Here is a 19,852-nt window from a genome sequence, read left to right on the forward strand (position 1 = left end):
GTGTGTTTAATGCTCTTTTCAGTCTCCCTCCCTAGAAAACAAGTGCAATGAGAACAAGACTTTGTCTGGCGGTCACTGCTATGTTCCCAAGGCCTAAAGCCCAGCTTGTTGAAGATCCCATAGCTAAGAAGTGCCACAGCCAGAATTTTAATCCATGTTCATCATTACTACACTATATTGTCTCCCCTTCTAATAATGAATTAATTGACAAATCAATCCATCCAGCTCAGTAGAGACTCACAATGGTGAGAGGTCTGAGAGAAGTAAGTCTGCAGCCCCCTGTCCAGGTACCTGAACGGGTTGCCCCAATGTTCACAATGATACCTTGTGAATCTTCTCCCTTCTTCCCTGGGAGCAGGCCTCCAGGGTGTTGGGGTTATGGGGGCCAGTCCTGGCCTGATCTTAGCAGGCAGGGGTAGATGGAAACTCTGGGGTTAGGTTGCTGGGGCCAGACAGTGCCAGCAGGGCAGGGTGGGTCAGAGCAGAGCAGGGGTGGGGGAGCAGGGAGAGGTGTGGGGGATGGGGAGTACAATCAGGCAGCCTCAAGGGCTCTCTGCCTGCAGAGAGTCTGGGCTCCTGAAGGCAGGCGGGCAGCGGGATTCTGACCAGACACATAGGAGCCAGGAGAGAAAATAGACCTCTGTGATTGGGAACAAGAAATGCCCCACTCTCCACAGGGCCTCCACAGGACTCCTGGTCCTGGGAGGTTGGAGAAATAATCGTGAGGACAGAGAGTGCCAGACAGTGATGGGGAAGATGAGGAGGACGGGAACGCTGTCATCATGCCACCTGACAGGCTCCCTCGTGTGGACCTGACGCTCAGGGGCAGCCTGAATAAGCTCACACCACGCTTCCCAGCCAGTCCTGGGAATGGTTGCCAGGGAGCTGAGAAAGTGGACAGTGGGGTCTGTGGAGATCGCCATACCCGGGCCAGTCACCTCTGGCTGCACCAGCCACATCCACGCACCCAGCGTTCCCGAAAACGTTCACAGACTCTTTCTGTATGTGCCTGGTGAGCTGGAGCTAGAAAGCATACAGAGCGAGCACTGAGCAGATACTCCCTGACAGGGTTCTGTCAATGCAGAAGCTCTGGCCTCACCTACGGAATCCAATCGTCCAGGGGTGGAACTGCTCCCGGGCAGCTGCATTTTTATAAAGGCTCCCAAGGGGGTTTGGGAGGAATTGGGAGAAATAAAATTTTTACTTTTCATTTCATGTCTTTATGGTTTCTCGGAATTATTTATACTATGAGCATTTTGTTTAAAAGGCTAGTTTAAAAATACATAGGAAAACTATCTCCCGGGTTTGAGAACCGCTGGATAGAAGAGGCTGGCTGGGTGGGAAAGGGGAAGCCACAGCTCCCTGGGAGGTGGAGAGACGCCCCAGTGGGCACAGCCCCCCCACTGAGAGCTGCGGAAGTCACCTGGGAGTGTCAGCAGGAGATGCTTGGAGTGTGTTGCCAAGTATTCAGCCTCAAACCGCTCCCCACCCAGACACCTTGTGTGACAAACAAAGAAACCTGCTGAAAGGAGCTCTGCTGTCCTCTCCCTCTGGGGGAAGCATTGGCAGTGAGCAGGCTTCTTCGAGAAGGTTCCCCTGAGAACATCCCCATTACCACCCTCCATGCTCACTAGGCCTGGGCCACCTTCCCACCAGGAGGCCCAAGGCTCAACAAATTGCCAAAGAGAGAGGGCATGGTGGTTACTGCCTGACAGCCCAGAGTCTACACTGCCCAGGAATGCTTAGTCACTTCCCAGAAATGAGGCAGTGCCCCTACATTCTCCTCTATTCCGCTCTGTGTGTGTGTGTGTGTGTGTGTGCGCGCGCGCACACACACACTTGTATAGATGTGGCTCTGAGAGCGGGGTGAGCTGGCCCAAGATCCCCAGCATCCAGGAAGGACCTTGGTTCCCGATCCTCCCTCGTTTGGGGGCAACCTTAACCTTTCACCCCAAGTCATGGCTCTAGTTCTGCTCCCACTGTATCTCAGGGATTGGGACACCTCTCTTGATTGCTAGACACAAAGCACAGAGAGGGCATCAGACTGCCACTAGTCACACAGCGACAGCAAGGCCAGTGCCAGTCTCTGGACATGAGGCAGCAGTCTAGCCGGCCTTCCTGCCCACCCTGGCTCTCTACCCTTGGCTCTGCTCTGGACCTTCCATAGGTCTCTCCTTTCCACACCAGCTTTCATGCTGACTGTGTGCCATCAGGGGCCCTGAGCTTTAAGAGAAAATCCCCACCCCAGCCTCTTTTCCCCGCAGGACACTGGCCTGCTTACAGAGGAGTTCGGAAACTAGGAGAAAGTGCTAGACTCCCAACAGTACTGAACCAGAGAGATGAAAAGCAGCAGCACAAGGCCTAACATGGGGCCTGCTGGGAGACCCATAGGGGACAGTGTGAACATCCTGTACCAGCCTCCGTGAACCCCACACCTGCTGGGCCCTGGCTCAGACACAGCTGCCACCTGTGCCAGGCAAACACCTGGACGTTATGCCAGCCCTGCACACGACATCTCCCATGATGTACAAGCCTTGGACTGCATCTCCCTCCCACCACCAGAATTCCCTCCACCACTGAGTGGTCCCCAAGGCAGGTTTGACACTGCTCAGACCGGGCAGTGGATCTTTGAAGACAGCCCTCCCCAGCACACTGGCTGTGGTCACCACCATTACTACCCTAACCACTAAAAGCAAAAAGGAAGACTCCTGGGCAGCCATCCCAAAGTTTAATGTCCACATGAATCACCCAGGTGTCTTGTGAAAGGCAGACTCTGATTCCTTCAAGACGGAATCAAGAATTTGCATTTTTAACAGTCTCCTGGGGTTGCCGCTGCTGCTGCAGGTCTAGGATCCCTTCCAAATTAGAATTACCTGGGGATCCTTTCCAAAACCCAGGTCACACCCCAGACTAATGAAATCACAACCTCTGGGGGTGCAATCCAGGCATCAGAAGTGTTTGAAGGTCTCCAGAGGATTCCAATTTGAGGACAGGTTTGGGAGTCACTGTCCTAGGGCGTATTTAGGGACCAGGGATCAAACTGGTGTGACGGAAGCAGCGCACCTGGAGTTTTCTGGTTGAGCACGTTGGCCGTGCAGGGCGCTGTCCTAGGTCCTGGGCGTATCCCCGGGAATGAGACCCATCCTTACCCTCCTGGAACTTCAAGTCCAGAGGAAAGAGAGATGTGAAACAAGGAACCAAGCCAGTAAATGGGTTAAGTTCAGGCTGGGGAAGCCACAGGACAGTAAACAGTAATGAGAGCTATAAATTGGGGGAGATGCCCTCAGATCTTGGGGTCAGGGACGTCTCTCAAAGGATTTGACGTTAAGCTGAGACCTAAAATTTGAGACAGAGCCAGTCTTGTAAGGAGTCAGGTAAGGGCATCCAGGCAGAGGTAACAGCAGGTGCAGAGGTCGGAGGCGAGAATGGAGGCAAGTGGCAGAAGAGCAGGGAAAGAAAGTCCCACCTGGCACCTTAGCCTTCACCTGGGTGGGGGGGCAGAGAGCTTGGCCTGTCAGAAAGGCTATGACCTCCGGCCTAGATCCCCTAAAGAAGAAAAATGGAGGGGTCTATTCTCATAATAGCCACAGGAAGAACAGCCCCCACTCCTGCCGGCAGCATCACCCAGAGGGATAGCTCCAGGTCCTGTTTCTAAGCCGAGGGGTAGAGGGAGGTTGTGAAGAGAAGGAGCACCCCGGAGGGTGGGAAGGCCCGGGTCTGCCACCTACCTCTGGCCGACAGCTTCTTGGTGTTGATGATCTTGGCAGCATACTCCTGGCCAGCCAGCACCTTCACACACCTGCGCACCACTGAGAAGGCTCCCCTACAAGGACAGAGAAGTTGAAGAAGGTGAGGGCGGGCCTGAGGCCTGCATCCCCAAGGGATGCTGGAGTTCGTACAGCTGTACGTTGCTAGGTAGGGAGCCCTCTTTCAGGGCTGCTTGAGCTAACAGGGGCTGCTGTGGCCCAGCTCAGGGACAGAGCAGGCCAGAGACCCAGGAGAGCCACTGGTGGCAAATTATTAGGAGCTTGGCCTCGTGAAAGACAAGCCTTTCAGAGTCATAATAAGTTAGGTTTATCAAATTATAAAATATTAGAATCATATAGTGTTAGAATCACAGAATCTGGGTCCCTGAGAGTTTTCAGTTTTCTAGTCTTTGAGTAGTTAACACATTGACATGGTTCAAAGTTCAAAAGATGCAAAAGTGTAGATAGTGAAAAGGCTCCCTCCCACCTCTGTATCCCAGACTCTGAGGTCCCCTCACCAGAGATGGACAGTGTTAACAGAGCATCTTTCCACAGATACTGTCGGCCACACAAATGCTACTGGAACTTGCAAGCTGTTCTGCATCCTCCATTTTTCAGTAACTATTTTGGAGAGCTGCCTTCCGTTACATAAAGATCTCCTCATGATATAGTATTTAATCATATAGCTATCCTGTAATTTACCTAACCAGTCCCCTATTTATGGGCAATTAGGTTAGTTCCAGTCTATAGCTATTACAAACAGTGCTGCAATGACTAACCTTATAGTATGTGTGCATTAGAATTACATTTCCCATGTGTGCAAATGTCTGTGGATAAACTTTTAGAAAGGGTGTTATTTGGTCAAAGGGTAGGTGTTGTTTAGTAATTTTGACAGAGGATGAGAGCCTTCTCATCTTACAGATGGTACCAACTTACTTTCCCACTAGTATGTGAGGGGACAATTTTCCTCCGCTTTTGTCCACACGGTGTGTTATCAAACTTTCTTATCTTGCTAGTGAGATGCATGGTAAATGACAATTTGGTGGAGATCTGAATTGTAATTCTCATACCAAAAGTGAGGCTGAGCATCTTTCCATATGTTTTAAGAGGTCCCTGGATTTTATCCTCAAAGTATTAGTAGTTGGAAGAGAATTTGAAATAAGGATTTATGCAAAATTTCCCAATTTTTAAATACTGACACCTGATTCCAAGAAGAATGTTAACCTACACAAAACTAGTTTGAGGACTAGATCTGGCATCTAGGTGCCATGTTGTACCCTCGACCACAAAGGTCAGTAGTCTAACCCCTTCATACCACAGACGCTGACTGTGGTCACCCCCATTACTGCCCTCAAAGGGCAAGAAGCAGGTCTGTGGCACAGGCTTCCCTAATTTGAATGTCTGCACAAATCACCTGGGTATCTTGCTAACATGCAGGTTCTGCTTCCTTACATCTGAAGTGGGGCTCAAGACTTTGAGCGTCAGCATAGCTCAGTGGAGATTGCTCAAGGTCACACAGCTAGCTATAGGCAGGGCTGCATCTAGAACTCAGGTATTTGCACTCCCACGTTTTGGGGTGCTCCCCCACCAGTGAGCCTGCTGCTTGCTGGCCTCCGTATCCCGGTTCCTGCTGTGGCTGCACCCCATCATATCCTCCAAACTCTGACCCCCCTCCCAAGCATACGAGCAGGTCCAAGCCACCAAGAAGAGGCTGATGGGAACAGGAGAGGACACTGGCGGGCACTGAGGAAGCCTGCAGGCTGGCACAGACGCCCACTCTGCACATGGCCCTAGGCATCGGGTCAGAGGCTTCATGTCTGGGCAGCATGAAGAGAGTGGTGGAAAACTGTGGAGAAGGATGAAAAAGGGCCGGGAGGAGGGCAGGAGATCAGGAAATATGCCCTTGTGGGAAAGCCAGAGAAGGCCAGGATTCGTGGGCAAACGGATTGTCTTGTACAGTGACAGACCCTCCCCAGGATGTACAGCCCCTGCCATCAGCTTTCCTCCATCACCTGCAGGAAAGCAGTGTGGGACAGAGCCCCAAAGAGCAGTTTCCAGGCTCTCGGCCTCACGTGGAAAGGTGCTGGCTCAGGTAGTAGATGGCCGTCCCCTGTGACTAGTCGGCCATCAGCTGTTACCGGTTAGCCATTAGCCACTGATATAACTGCCGCAGCTAAGCTAGCAGGGTGGTGGTGTAGTTGTGGCGTGGCGGAGTGTGGATTACGGATTGTAGAAAGGCAGATTGCAGTTAGCAAGTGAGGTGGGTCGGCAGACAGCAGTGGACGGCGGGTTGTGGATCCTGTGGCTCCTGCCTCCTGTCTCCAACCCAGCCGCCAGCGAGAATATAGTGGTGTGACTCCCCTATCTATGGCTCCGTGGGTGTTCTTTTTTGGCCTCACCATGTCCTGTGTTCTTATGTGGGGAGCGGGAGCTGAGACCCTGCCGGACACCCCGCGTGACACGCAGTAAGACCAGGTCATGCTACTTGAGAAGCCTCCTGTTACAGGACCCCTCACCTGCACTCCCAGAGCACCCCACACCTCCTCATCCAGCCCAGGGTTTGTGTCTGCTCGTCTAGTTTGCCTCTCCCACCCACAGTGAGGTCCCGAGGGCCAGGACTTTAACGTTCTCCTCCCCGGCCCCCTGCCAGGTACCCACTGTCTGCTACCAAGAGGGACGCCACAGATGTTTCTTGCAGGAACAGGAGGTAGATTTAAGCCTCCTGTTAACAGTGAGAGGGACTGAAATGAGACGGCGGGAGGATTTCAGCCACAGATGTTAGGAAGAAGAACAGGCCTCTGAGGAAGGTAGGGCACAACTTGTCTCTCAAAGGTGCCCACGTTACCCAGGCAGGGAGGTAGAACAGAAGACCTTCAGGTCCCTGCTCAGCTGGAGGCCACAATTCTCAAAGGCCCCAGGGGAGAGAATGTTTAAAGTGGCCGCTTTGGGGGAAGGTTCCGAGAACTCCAGGGAGAGCAGCAGCAGGGAAGGGATATGCTCCCAAGTACAGGGGCTGGGTCTATTCCTGCTCACCAGTATCTAGTCTGGACTTGGTCCCAAACTGGACTTCCGTTAACATGGGAGGGAGGGAGGGAGAGAGAGGAAGGATATAATTTCTCCACTAAAGAAACAAAACTCCATTCTGCTGAAGATCTTAAATCCATGGTTATCCAACTGCCTGCTTCAGAATCCCTTGTTCTTTGAAAAATACAGATTCTAAGGCCCCCCCAGACCTACCAAGTCAGAACCTCCGGGTCTGGGCCTAGGGAATCTGCATGTGCTTTTAACACACTGTCTCAGCCAGCTCGGCACTGTCCTGCCCACCTGTGGACGTCCTGCTTGATGCCCACCCCCACCTGGATATCAGCACTGGGGGGCTGTCACATGGGGTTCTGAGCATGGAGGTGCCACAGGCCCCGTAAACCTGGCTCTGCCCCAGGGGCTGAGGACCTAAGAGCCCCACCTGTAAAACAAGGGAAGTGTTGACCTTCCTCCAAACTTCCTCCACAGAACACAGCCTCGACTTCTGTGTAAATCCCAGGTTTTAACTCGGGGTCCAGGCCATGGATGGGGTGGCCGCAGGGGTCCTGTACCCCTCGAAGAACATCCCATGCCTCTGAGTGGAGGTGCATGTTTTCTTCTGGGCAAGGATGCATGGCTTTTAGTCGAGGCTCGAGAGAGAGGTGTTTATCAAAACCGGTTCAGAATTACTGATTCAGAGGACACCAGCCTCTCGTACACCCGGAAGGCGTCCTCCCTACAAATGCAAGTTTACCACTAAGCTCCTTCTGGGCCTTCACAGCAGCCGTGCGAAATTGGGATCATAATACCCCATTTAACCTATCTGGAAACTGAGGCCTCAGGGAGCAGGCATATTTCTAGTGAGGCTGCAGAGAGAACCCAGGTAACCTGCACGTGCTCTTCTGATTCTACCAAAGGCAGGGGAGTGTGACCGTCAAGAGCAGGGTCTCCAGGCTCACAAAGCCCTGTGGTCTGATCACGACTCACCCCCAACTCAATGTGATATTGAACTTGGCACTGCACCTCTTTATGAAATGGGGGCATTGATAGTATCTACCTCCTGGGTATGTTGGGGAGATTAAGGAAGCCTATGTGTGCAAAACTCTGGGCACACTGCCAGGCATATAGAGTCTCAAATGGGGCAAGAAAGGGCGTAGGCCAAGGAGCCTCTCTTTCTACCTGTGCGGCCTCAGGTCTCCATTCGTAGTAGGAAGCTTCCTCCCTACCTGCAACAGTGCTGGGATCAGGGAGACGAGGAAGAAGAAAATCTATAGCAAAAATGAGAGTGGAGGCAGCAAGCCTGCTGCCCTAACTTCCTCTCTTTTTCATCTTCTGTTTAAAAAGGGCATATTTCTGCATTCTCGTCCTGCGTGAGCAAGTGGCCACAGCCCAGCTGCCTTGGCAAACAGAAGAGCCAGCCCACTCCTTCCCCGGCCCTGAGCTGAGCAGGTGGCCAGCAAGTAGGTGGGCAGGCACTTGGAAACAGGACAGAGTGGGAGAGGGGAGGGGGCCTAGGTGGGGAGGGCAGAGGGGAGGGAGTGACCAGGGGTCCCGAGAGGAAAGGGTGAGGCCTGCCTGTGAGGGCCCTGTGTGAATGTGGGGTGGCATGGGCAGGCCCTGGGAGCGCCCGTGAAAGTGTTCCTGAGCAAAGGAGTTGAGGCAATGTGTCTGCCCACAGGTGTGTGTCAGTAGCCCGGTCAGTGCCCCGGTGTATGTGATGGGCACACTGCCAGGCACATGGCTCCGGGTGTGACACAGCACATGTGCGTCACCCTGAGTATGAAGTTTGTATCCATATTAGCGAAAGGGTCACAGAACATGGGCAGCAAGGGGTGTGTGTGTGAGACAGACAGACAGACAGACAAACACTGGAGGCATGGAATCTCAGGTCTCTGTCGTGCTGGGAGGTCTTGGGCAGGGTCTGCACCAACATGGCCTCAAGTTCTTCATCTGCAACATGGGGTTGAGGTGGGGATGAGGTTAAATAGCAGAGGCCTTTCCATGTTTAATATTTTATACCAGCACCGTCTGGCAGAACTTTCTGTGATGATGGAATTAGTCTGTGTTGTCCAGTGTGGCGGCCACTAGCCTCATATGATGACAACACTTGACGTGTGGCTAGTAGGGCTGAAGTATTGAATGTTTAATTTTATTTCAGTCAAATAGGTACGTGTGGCTAGTGATCCCCACGCTGGATAGTGAAGTTCTACGTGGACAAGAGCAGGCTGTCCTGAACCAGACCAACCAAGTTCAAATGGCGGTTCAGCTGCTTACTAGCAAGTCACTTAACCTTGCAAGCCTGTTTCTTCCCACTGTAAAATTAGATACGAACAGTGCCCACCCTGTGCAGCTTTTTCGATGATTTGATGAGAGAATAAGGTATGCGATGGGTTAGCACCGTCCCTGGAGCACAGTAAATGCTCAGGAAACAACGCCTTTTACAGGCATCATTACCTACGGAGTGGTGAGAACAGCTGGCATCGTCAGAAACAAAATGGACCTTGTTTGCCAAGCTCAGGGAAGAAGCAAGCGAGGAGGGGAGGTGGGGGCACGGGGAGGAGGGGAAGGGGCTGCTCCCCCCGGCAGAGCAGCCTGCCCCCTGGGTGTGCGTAGGCATAAAGGAGGTCAGCCCTACTCTCCAAAAGACAGATGGAGAGGACACAGTGAGAGCGGGTCCAGCATGGCTGAGAATGTGGGAATGTGCTGATGGGCTGTGAAAAGCAAGATTCACACTGGGAAACTGCTTTCTGGCTGCGAGGCAGGCACAGTGTCCTGGGAGTTGCTGGCTGCTAGCCAGGAGGGGCTCATCACCCTCTTCGGCCTGAAACATCCCCAGATGCTGACATGGCAGCCAGGTGCAGCACCAGGAGCATTTGATGAGGAGTGGAAAGACCTGGGTCCTCCCCCAGGTCTTTGGCTACCAACTCGCTTATCCTTCTGGGCCTCAGTTTTCCCGTTTGAAAGATGGGGATGAGGAGCCCCAGCCCCACTTCCTCCTGGGCCATTTGGGAGAAGTCTCTGCAATGTAGTGATGGAGGAGGCGCCCGCTACCCAAGACTGGTTACCGCCAACATCCTCTAAAGCAAACCCTCTCATCTTGACCCAGAGCCCTGGACGTGCCTGTGGCCCTCAGCAGACAGGACACTGTTTATGGGGACTGGTGGGAGACAGCACAGTCACTGAATCCTCCCTTCACTCTACTCCCTGGGGGTCTGGTTGTCAGGGGTTCTGACAGTCTTGAGGGTCTTCCCTTCATTGGCTGCTTCCTCAAACACACCCAGGTCTCCCCCATTCTGGAAAAATAAACAACCGCCTCGCCCCCAAAAATGTAGAAACTGAGAACCTTTCTCTCGACCCAGCAGCCTGGGCCACTTCCTTCCTCTCTTCTTTGCTGCCAAACTTCCAGAACAAGTGTCCGACATCCGCTGCCTCCTCTTCCCACCTCCCACACCCATGAACCCACCACAATCTGGTTCCCGCCCCCGAGCTCCCAGGAAGAAAAGCTGTGCCAGGCCCGCCCACCCAGTGCTCCCCCACAGCCCCAGCCTGCTGGCCGGATCCGCCTGGCCTGCCCCCCACCAGGGGGTGGTTAGCCCCAGTGACCACCCAGTTTTGAGGCCCTTCCTCCCTTTTGTTTCTAGGTCACTGTGCGCTCCCTGGCAACCCCCCCTCCCACAGTGCTTGCACTTCCTCATCTTCCCCCCCATTATGGCTGCTCACTGTTCTCTCTCCACCATTCTCTTACCACTTCTCCCTTCCTGCCATCTGCCCAGGCCATTAGCTGGGATCGCTGGGGAGGCTCTGGGCGTTCATGACCACACCTAAAACTTTCATAAAATTATTCTGTCTGTGCATTGCTCTAGGCAGAGGAGGCATATTTTTCATTAGCGTCACAAAGGATTCTGTGACACAGTGCCGCGCCCCCCCCCCAAAAGTGGCGAAAGCCATGGACAATCACTCAAGATTGAACTCCGCTTCTAGATAGCCCTTCTCTCTCCAGAATTCTAGTCCCAGAGTTCTAGGTACTTGCCATCTTGCCTGCATGCTGTGTGACAGGCACCTCATAATCAAAGTCCTGTCTCCTCCCCAAAGCCCTCCCCACTCTCAGTTCCAATACCTAAGCATTCTACCGCTCTGAGATGAGCTGGATGATTTCAGAAGAGCCTGGTCACATGTACACAGGTCTGTGATCTGGGAGAGGATTAGCATCCCAAACCTCTGGTGGTCAGTGATTCGCAGCCCAGTTTAGTTGATCTGATCCGTCAGAACAGAGCAACGCCTGGGAGTCTGGAAGCCAGAGCAGATGGAGGTAGAATGTCCGGGGAAAGGACAGAGCTGGCGTAGGCCATCAGAGCAGCTCCACCCAAGGGGCCAGAGTGTGGGCCACACGTGGCTGCTGCAGAAGCTGCACGCTCAGTCATATCTTACCTTTCCCAGTCCATAGGTGAAGAAACTGAGGCTAAGACCTTGAACCCGGGACTCCTGCCTTATTGTCCATTGCTCTTGCCAATACCCTATACTCTGAGATCAGAGGGAGCCCTAACGTGGGGTCCACAGGTGGGCTTTAGAGTAGGGAGATCTGTGGGAAATAATATACAACATCCTGTGAGTTGGAGTGCGCGTGCCTTTTCCTGGGGATAGTGGCTGGGGTTCGCATAAGATTCTGTAAGGGCTCCCAGATTCCCAAAACAGTTAAAAAGCTGGGGTCCGATTTGTTCAGAAACAAAAGGACTATCCTGTTTCCAAAACACCCACCTCTATGTACTTGAAGCAAATCTCTTCACCTTTTGGGGCCTCAGTTTACCCATCTGTGAAATCACCTGTTGATCAGTCATTTTAAAGCCTTCTCTCTCTATGTCTTTTCAAGCAGTAGTGCCCTTTCTTAATAAACAAACAAAACACAGCTATGCAGGTCCCCAAATGGCAAACAGAGCAGAGGAGATAGGGGCTGGGGGCTCAGGACGCCCCCTGATTGGTTTTCTCTCTCTTCTCCCCGGCTCACCACAGCAGCTCTGCCCAGAACTCCACACACAACGGCATTTTCCAGCCAGAAAATCCTGGGCCCTATTACTGAAACCACTGCTCTCCCTCCTCCCAACCCCGGCTGCAGCCGCCCACTCCCAGACTCCAGAAGATGCTGCAGGGACACAGTGTGTTCGAGCTGTCCCTCACACTGTCACACAACAACGTCCCCACCCCCCGCCTCAGGCCTGCCCCACGCCAACCCAGCAGAAGTCTCGTGGGGGACACAGAAGGCCTGGGGACCGGAAGATTCTGTTTGCTGCAGGGAACATTGAACCAACAGAAGTTCCTTGTTTTGGCTGTGCATGGGTTTTCTTGAATGGGTTACAAAAAAGGAAAATTAAAAAATACATATCCACAGAGCTTGGAGACAGGACCAGAGCAGGCAAAGCAGGGAAGATGCTGAAGGGCTGCTGCCTCTCCAGCCGCAGATGACCTCCTGGTCGGCTCTGTCCACCTGCACACCCCAAAGGCCTTCCGAGGTGCAGAGTGAGATGCTCCAAGGTTTAGTAAGAGAGCCAAGCACTAGACTGGAGAGAGGCTGGAGTGCCACTTCTCGTGCGTCACTGGCTTCTGTGACCTCAGAGGAGACTGCCCTCTCTGGGCCTTAGTTCCCCATCCGTAAGACAAGGGAGCACTTCTTGCTCTGATATGTGAGTGGGACTGAGGATGTTCTGGCCCCTACTCCATCTCCCACTTGCAGCTTTCAGCAAAGCATCTCATCGGTGAGCACAGACGGATGTGGAGCAGGAGGGAAACGGAGGCACAGGGTGGGACAGGGTTGTGAATGTGTATATCTCGGCTACGAGAGTGCGCACTATCTTCTGAGGACACGTCCAGCTAGAGGGTAGACAAGCAGTTCTGACCATTGCAAGGTTCTTCTTCATGTTGACCTGAAATCTACATCCCTGTTACTCTACACATTTGACCCTGCTCTGCCCTCTGGGGCCACACGCAGCAGTTTACTCTATGTCCTGGGACCCTAGGACATCCCTGCAGAGATGAGGGGAGAGGATGTCTCCTCTTCCTGCTAATGTCCCCCAGCTCCTCCGCTGCCTCTTACTCGATTCAGCTTCCAGACCTTTGCCACCCTGCCTGGCCCCCAGACAATGTACAGGTTTTTAATATTCCTTCTAGGCCCAAGGTATCCAAAAATTAGGGGCAGGCTGAGCAGGCCTAAGAAGAGTGGGACCCCCGATCCCCTCAGGGAGGATATCCTCCATCAAAATACATACCTCAGAGCCCTTGCCTGTGCTGTTTCCGCTATTCTGAGGAACAATTTTCCACCTTCTTCCCTCTGACTAACTCTTATTCAGCCTCCAGCTCCCTATGTCACCACCTCAGGGGAGCCTTCCCTGATACCTCCCTTACCCTAACTAGTTGAAGTCTCTTTGCAGCTTATAGCTCCATGTTTGTGCTCATGGTCCTTATCCAGTTGCATTTAAATAATAATTTCTGAAGTGATTTAATTAATGTCAGCTTCCCACTAGACTATGAGCTCCAGAGGGGCAAAGACTGCATAAGTCTTACATGTGGCACCGGCTGGGCTCAGCCCAGGGCTGGGAACAGAGTATGTGCTCAGGAAATGCTTGTTAAATGGATGCAAAAGTGGTAGACGTTCCTCCTTTTACATGAGCCCGAGATACCAAGGCCCTCAACCTTCTCCAGCACAGAAAATCCCACTGGCCTTATAGCCCATCTAACGCCTTGATGGGAAGCCGTCCTCACACGGACCCTGGGCTGTGCCTCAGCAGCTGGCAACATGCTCTGGGGCTGCACCAGGCTGACCTGGGAAGGGAAGCTTCCTACCATGTCACAGAGCAGCTCAGAAGACCATGTGACATGGGCAACATGCATGCAGGAGAGTGTGACCTATGGCAAAGGGACCCACAGAAAGAGAGGGAAGGGGAGAGAAAAACAGAGACAGAAACCAGAGAGACTCAGAGAAAGGGAGAGAGGGAAGGGGAGATAAAGAGGTGGGGAAGCAAGGGGGAAAGAGAGACAGAAAGAGAGAGAGAGAGAGAGAGAGAGAGAGAGAGAGAGAGAGAGAGAGAGAGAGAGAGAGAGGAGAGAGAGAGAGAGAGAGAAAAGAAGCCCAACCTGATCATCTTGCTCTCTCTGTACTGGGAGGTAGACTCGTGCTCGATGCCCAGTTGGAGCCAGTGTGTGTGTGCGCACGTCCATATGCACTGGTGTGTGTGTGTGTGTGTGTACTAGCAACAGGATACGGGTGTTGCATTCCAAGGCTCTGCCCTCACCCCACTGACAGGGCTGAGCCCCAGACTGTACGGGCGTTGGCAGCAGTGTCACTGTGTGCTTGTGCAGGGAGGCAGGCGGGCAGACGGGAGGCCTAGCACAGTGTCAGTGTCTCAGCCTATGTGGGGGCAGCTGTATGGGGGCGGAGGGCGGCCGCATGCCCCAGAACATGCACGTGTCTGCTGCTCTGATGGCTTGCAGGAGAGGGAGGAATTGTCCCCTCCCCTGTCCCTGCCACCCCTCCTTAAGGACCTGCCCCTCAACTTCCTATCCTTGGCCTCTGGCCCCTGCACATCATCTGGTCCCCTCCTGGCTTTGCCACTGCTTCTCCCTGTGGCCTTGGCCAAACCATTGCTCTTTGGGTGATTGGCCTCCACCATCTGTGCTATGAGTAGATAGTGTCCAGGATCCTTCTAGTTCTGAGGTTCTGGGAACCTGAAATTTCCCACGTGCGCCTCCCACAGAGGGAGCTTAAAGAGGGCAGCAACTCTAATGGGGCATTTCAACATCTGCAGAAGTATTCTGATCCCATTTTACAGATGGTAAAGTGGAGGTACACACTTTGTTCTGAGGAACAATTGTTCCTCAGAATTGTTCCTCAGAATAGAGGACAAGGGATTCACCCAGGTTGGCCCTGTAAATAAGAGGCAGAATCATGACTGGAAAATAAGTGACAGCTCAGAGTCCCCTTACCCACCATGCCACTGCCCTTCTTCTTAATGGTGTTCCCCAGACACAACACCAGGAGGGGTCCCTCTCATCAACCTTCCTCGTACACAAGGTGCTAGAGACCTACATGCAAGTCTAAGCACTGCCACCAGTGCCCTGAGCCAGTCATTCCACTAGCTCAAGCCTCGGTCTGCTCATCTGTGAGATGGATGAGTAAGCCCTCTGCCATGCTCAGGGATGAGCTCATGGATGGAGAAGGGCCTTGCCGGCCCCAAAGTGCTATGAATGTGAGAGGTTATGAGAAGCAAAATAAAAGTACAATACCCGTCTTTGATGCCCAGGTGCCTTCTCTCTCCAGTGTTACAACATCAATCCTCCTAATAGCTCGGCCAGGGAAGGGCCATGTTGCTAAACATATTTTTCAGATATTAGAGTTTTTGTCTCCAGAGGGAACCTAAGCACCCAGGACCCTGGACACCCCCAGGGCAGGGTGCTGCCTCTGGGCCCCATGGTTGTCCCCCGATCAGCCCAGCCCAAGCCCAGTTCACAATACAAAGCCGCAGAGGTTAGAAGCCAGCTCTCTGCTCTCCCTCTCCCCTGAAATCCCTCCCCCAGTCCCAACACCACCCTTGAGTCAATTTCAGACCTGTTTCTAGAGAGAAAAGAATGGGTTGCGCTAGCTCTCCAGTCGCCCTCCTCCCCTCCCTCCCTCCGTCTCCTTCTCTCAAGTAATATTCTCCTTCAGAGGCCCTTTCTGTACAGCCTGGTGATTACACAGGCTGCAGGGCAATTCTCGGCCTCCCTAACCTCTCCTGGGAGTGGGATCCAAAGCCCAGAGAATGTCAGCGGCTGGAGGAGGCATTGTCCTTCTCCACCTCCTGGAACCTGACCCCTTTCCCTGAGGCTGGTCTTCTTTAGAGAAAACCCATCTGCCAAGAGCTCTGGTCCAGCTGCCCAGGCCCACTCTGACACTGAGCTGGTATCTTTGCTGCAGCCTGCCTCCCAACAAGCTTCTCTGCTCCTAAGGGCTGGGTTTTCATTTCTCTCATCCCCTGGGAGGAAAGAGGATTGGGGTCAAGGGAGGAAAGAGTGAGTTACGCTCTGAGACCTAAGTGACAGCCCCACCTCAACCCTCTAGGGGACCTGGAATCAAGTCCTAGCTGATCTGAATCAGATGCTGCAGTGGGACCTTCCTCCCGTAGTATCAAGAGGCCTCAGAAGCCCCTGCCCAGGGCTCTGACTCCAGCCCACACACCCCCAAATGGCTGCCCACCAGGCAGGAGAGAGGCAGCTTCTCTTACATCCAGAGCCAGCCCTCCCCCCGGGCTACTCGAAGCAAAGGCTGCAGTCACAAGCCAGGCCTCACAGGGCTGAGCTCCAGGAAGCCCTCGAGAGACACGTGCCCTCCCGTCCAGCTGGGCCGTCCAGGGCCCTGCAGAAGGAGGGCCAAGGCTCCCATGTCTTCTTGTAGAGCCCACCCAGCTGCCTCTGCCAATCACCCTGCCAGTCATCTGAAGTGGGCTTTTGGAACGGGGGCTCAGCTTCTGTGTGGTGACTGCAATGTCCTGGCTTGCAGGGACCGTGGTCACCAGTTGAAGGCTGGGCCCTGCAGGTATCTTTGGTGCTTCTCCAGACAGAAGAAGAGCTGTTGCCTCCCTGCCAGCCCAGGGGAGGCAGGGTTTGGTCAGCCCCTCTCCCAAGCCAGGCAAAGTCCAGCCCTGGGAAGCGATCCTTTCTCAAAAGCTGTGTGGCAGGTTTGTTACCACATCTTCCCGGGCTCCATCTCATCTCATTCCCACAGCCCTTTTTTATCTGCAGATGACGGGGGGTTGGGAGAGAGGTGCCATAGCCTTCCCAATGTCACAGAGCTATGGGTGGTAAAGTCTAGAGCCTGTGCCCTCTTCCGAGTACTGCCCATACCTGCCCCACTGGGCACTTGGACTGAAGCTGCTGTGCAGAGCAGGCGACACCCCCCTCCTCAGTGGTACCCTGGCCTTTTGACCCAGGCATCAGAGGTGTGGAGCCTCGTCCCCTTTATTCCAATACAAGCATCCTTAACCTGAGGCCCACCCACAGCCTTCCTGATGTCCTGACATCGCATGCAGCATTTTGTAGTTTTGCGCATTTTCCTGAGGAATGTAGACTTAGCCTTTCATCAGATTCCTGGAGGAATATGTGACCTAAAAAAGGTTAAAAGCACAGATGGTTCTGGAAGGAAGAGGTCTGAAATTGATCAGACAGGTCTGGCCATGCCTGCCACCTGCGGTTTTCCTGCCATGGCCATACCAGGACTCCCTGTCTCCTGAAGTGCTGCTGTGGCCCCTGTCCCTCCAAGGACCCTGGCAGGTAGTGGGGCTGAGGAAGCGCTCTGCCAAATCACCCCCACAGCACCCAGCCTTCAGGATCCCCGTCTCCTCTTGGGGCAAAACATCACTTTCCTTTTCACTTTGAGCACCTGAGTCACATCTCAACTCCATTCCACTGCACTCTGTGACGCATCCCTCCCAGAACCCAGCCTGGATTGCACCTTGAAAGGCAGCTCCCAGCTCATCAGGGAATCCTTGGGGCTCCAGTGGGCACAGGAAACCAGCTGAGAAGGGGGTCCCTGTACATGTCTGATGGACAGCCTCGGTCCTCCAGAGCGTCCCTCCACATTTTCTCCCTGCTCCCCCTACCCCCAGCACAAAAACACGCTCAGAAAGAAATCTGCAGACCAGAGTGAGCACACATCGGCTGCACCTGGGTGTGTGTCTGTATGAGGGAACGAGGGAGCTGGCCTGTAGGTGTCGGATTGCCTGGTGTGCAAGTGTGTGTGTGTGTGTGTGTGTGTGTGTGTGTGTGTGTGTGCAGGCAGCCTGCTTCCATACAGCCACAGGCCCACCTCCCACACATATGCAGACACCAGCCTGAGCTCACACATGCCTACAACACCCACACTCCCACCCAAGCCTGTGGGCCCAGGCCTCACGCGTACGCACATAACACTTCCCGTGTGCACGGCCCTGAGTCCTCACCCAGATGTGCATGTCTGTGACCTCATAGGAGCAGCACTGTGCCCACGTCCCAGATGTGCATCCTTACACAGACATGTCTGCACATGCCCACACCTCACCCACGTCAGCCTGCTGATGGACACACAGCTCTGACCTGCCATACGTGGGCACACAGTGACGCATGTTCACACCTTCACTCGCGTGCAAACCAGCCAACAGCGGCCCTTGTGCCCCTTGCATACAACACCCCCCCCTTGCAGGGCACACTTGCATTCTCAGGCCTTACACATGAAGCACACACCAGCACACCCTCTTGGTGCACACACATGCACACCCTGTCAGCACACACAAGTGTACCCCAGAGACAGTCCTTATACAACACACATCAAATGCACACTTGCGTATGTCCAGATCTCACACCAGCACACCCCTACTTACAGGGCCCCTTTCCCCTGCACTCCTGCTGCTACAGCAAGAACCACCCAGACATTGGAGCTGCTTTGCCCACAGGGCAAACTCTGCCTCCAAGCTGCACCTTTCCCCTGGATCCATCCCCAGATCCTCCACAAACCCTGCCGGAGGCATCCAGCAATGCTTCTGACACTCCACAGCCTGCTGGACTATCCCAAGGGGCTCTCCTCTCCCTCCATCCTCCCACCCATCTCTCCACACCAGTCATGAAAGGCAGAAAATGAGCTTTGGGGCTGGACAACTTTGCCAAGGGCCCAGAGCTGGGGTACCATCACACCACTAACCCCTGCAACAGCAGTGCTCCCCCCAACTTGTCTGATTGCTCTTCCCCTCCTCCCAACACCCAGAAAGCCTCACCAGTCACTCAGTTATTAACCCCTGCAGTACCAATGCCCTCACTTCTAGAGGAGCTGGGAGGGGGAAAGTGGGGAAAGGATGTGCTCACAGGGAGAAGTTGGCCACTCTGCAGAGTCGCTGCAGGTCTCTAAAGTCATGAAGGACTACCTGAGGTGGTAAACTCTCTGTCACCACAGGTATCCAAGTTGAGGCCAGATGGCCACCTCATGAGAAGCTCGACAGGGGGTTCCAGCCTTGGATGCAGCTAACAGGAAAATCCCTTTCTAACCCTGAGTTTCTAAGAATCTGTGTTTGCCCAGGTCGTGTGCGTATGTGTGTGTGTGTGTGTGTGTGTGTGTGTGCACTCCCTGGCATGCACCATCAACCCTTCACCCCTACACACACATTCGTCCAGCTGGCCTTGGCACATCTGTGTACCCGGAAATATGCCCATGGCTCCCTCTGGGCACTCTGCACATACAAGTGCTCCCAAACACATGCAGCCTTCCTCCCTGTTTGAGCACAGGAAGCACCGCATGTGTACATCCCTGCCCGTGGCACCAATCCCCTGTGCCCTCCAGGACTCTGGGGTGCAACTCACTTTCCCAGTTCCTCGAAGAGCTGGTACTCTTCCGTGAAGCGAGTGCAGGTGATGGTAGCCATCCTGGCGCTGGGCGGGCAGGCGAGGCTTGGGGTGGAGGACCAGGGCTGGGGTACTGCTGTTCTGCTCCCGGAACTAGGGGCCACTCGCCTGCCTGCCCGTGCTTCCGAGTGAGAACCTAGAACCGGCTTGACTGACGAGCCCCAGGCTTCTGAGCAGGGCACTGTGGCTGCTCACAGCCTCGCGAGCCTTCGTCAGCATCCAGGTCCCCATGGCAACCACCTCCGAAACGCCCTGTTCCCGTTGCCCCGGTAACTGCCTCCCCAACACCTGCCTGCCTTCCAGTATGAAACCTGCTCCAGGACGCCCTGGCCCAACCGCACACAATACTGCAGGCCAGTGTGGGCCCAGAGGCAGGTGGACCCAGCACCCCCACCCCCACCCCCGAGGTGAGGGACCGGGGGAGGGGCTGTAGCAGGGGGAGGAGAACAAACTTAGTGCACAAGTGATCTCTGTTCCCACCTCCCCCACCTCCAACTGTGGGGCCTTCATAGCAGACAGGATGGGATTAAGTGGGGCAAAAAGGCAGTTGCCATGGTAACAGTGGATGCCACAGTCCGGGATGGTCCCCAGGAAAGACAGGATGCAGTTACCCTGGCAACTTCATCTCTGGAGAGACAGGTATTGCCCCGTTGTCTTGGCAACAGCCGGATTCTAAGGTTTACAGGGAAACGGTG

At 54.0% G+C, this 19,852-nt stretch overlaps 1 protein-coding gene across 4 annotated transcripts in view; it reads right to left on the minus strand.

Moving 5' to 3' along the window:
• CAMK2A (calcium/calmodulin dependent protein kinase II alpha) overlaps window positions 1–19,390 on the minus strand; it is a 61,563-nt gene extending 42,173 nt beyond the window's left edge. The window contains exons 1-2 of one of the 4 annotated variants that reach the window (XM_033096227.1): window positions 19,116–19,390; window positions 3,729–3,823 (exon numbers count right to left, since the gene is read on the minus strand). In XM_033096227.1, the coding sequence (XP_032952118.1) occupies window positions 3,729–3,823; window positions 19,116–19,177 (157 nt within the window). In that variant the 5' untranslated portion in view covers window positions 19,178–19,390. The remainder of the gene's footprint in view (window positions 1–3,728; window positions 3,824–19,115) is intronic. The other 3 variants (XM_033096229.1, XM_033096231.1, XM_033096228.1) reach the window with 3 other exon arrangements.
• Between the last annotated feature and the right edge of the window lie 462 nt (window positions 19,391–19,852).

This window comes from Rhinolophus ferrumequinum, chromosome 24 (assembly GCF_004115265.2).
Source record: "Rhinolophus ferrumequinum isolate MPI-CBG mRhiFer1 chromosome 24, mRhiFer1_v1.p, whole genome shotgun sequence".
Lineage (NCBI taxonomy): Eukaryota > Metazoa > Chordata > Mammalia > Chiroptera > Rhinolophidae > Rhinolophus > Rhinolophus ferrumequinum.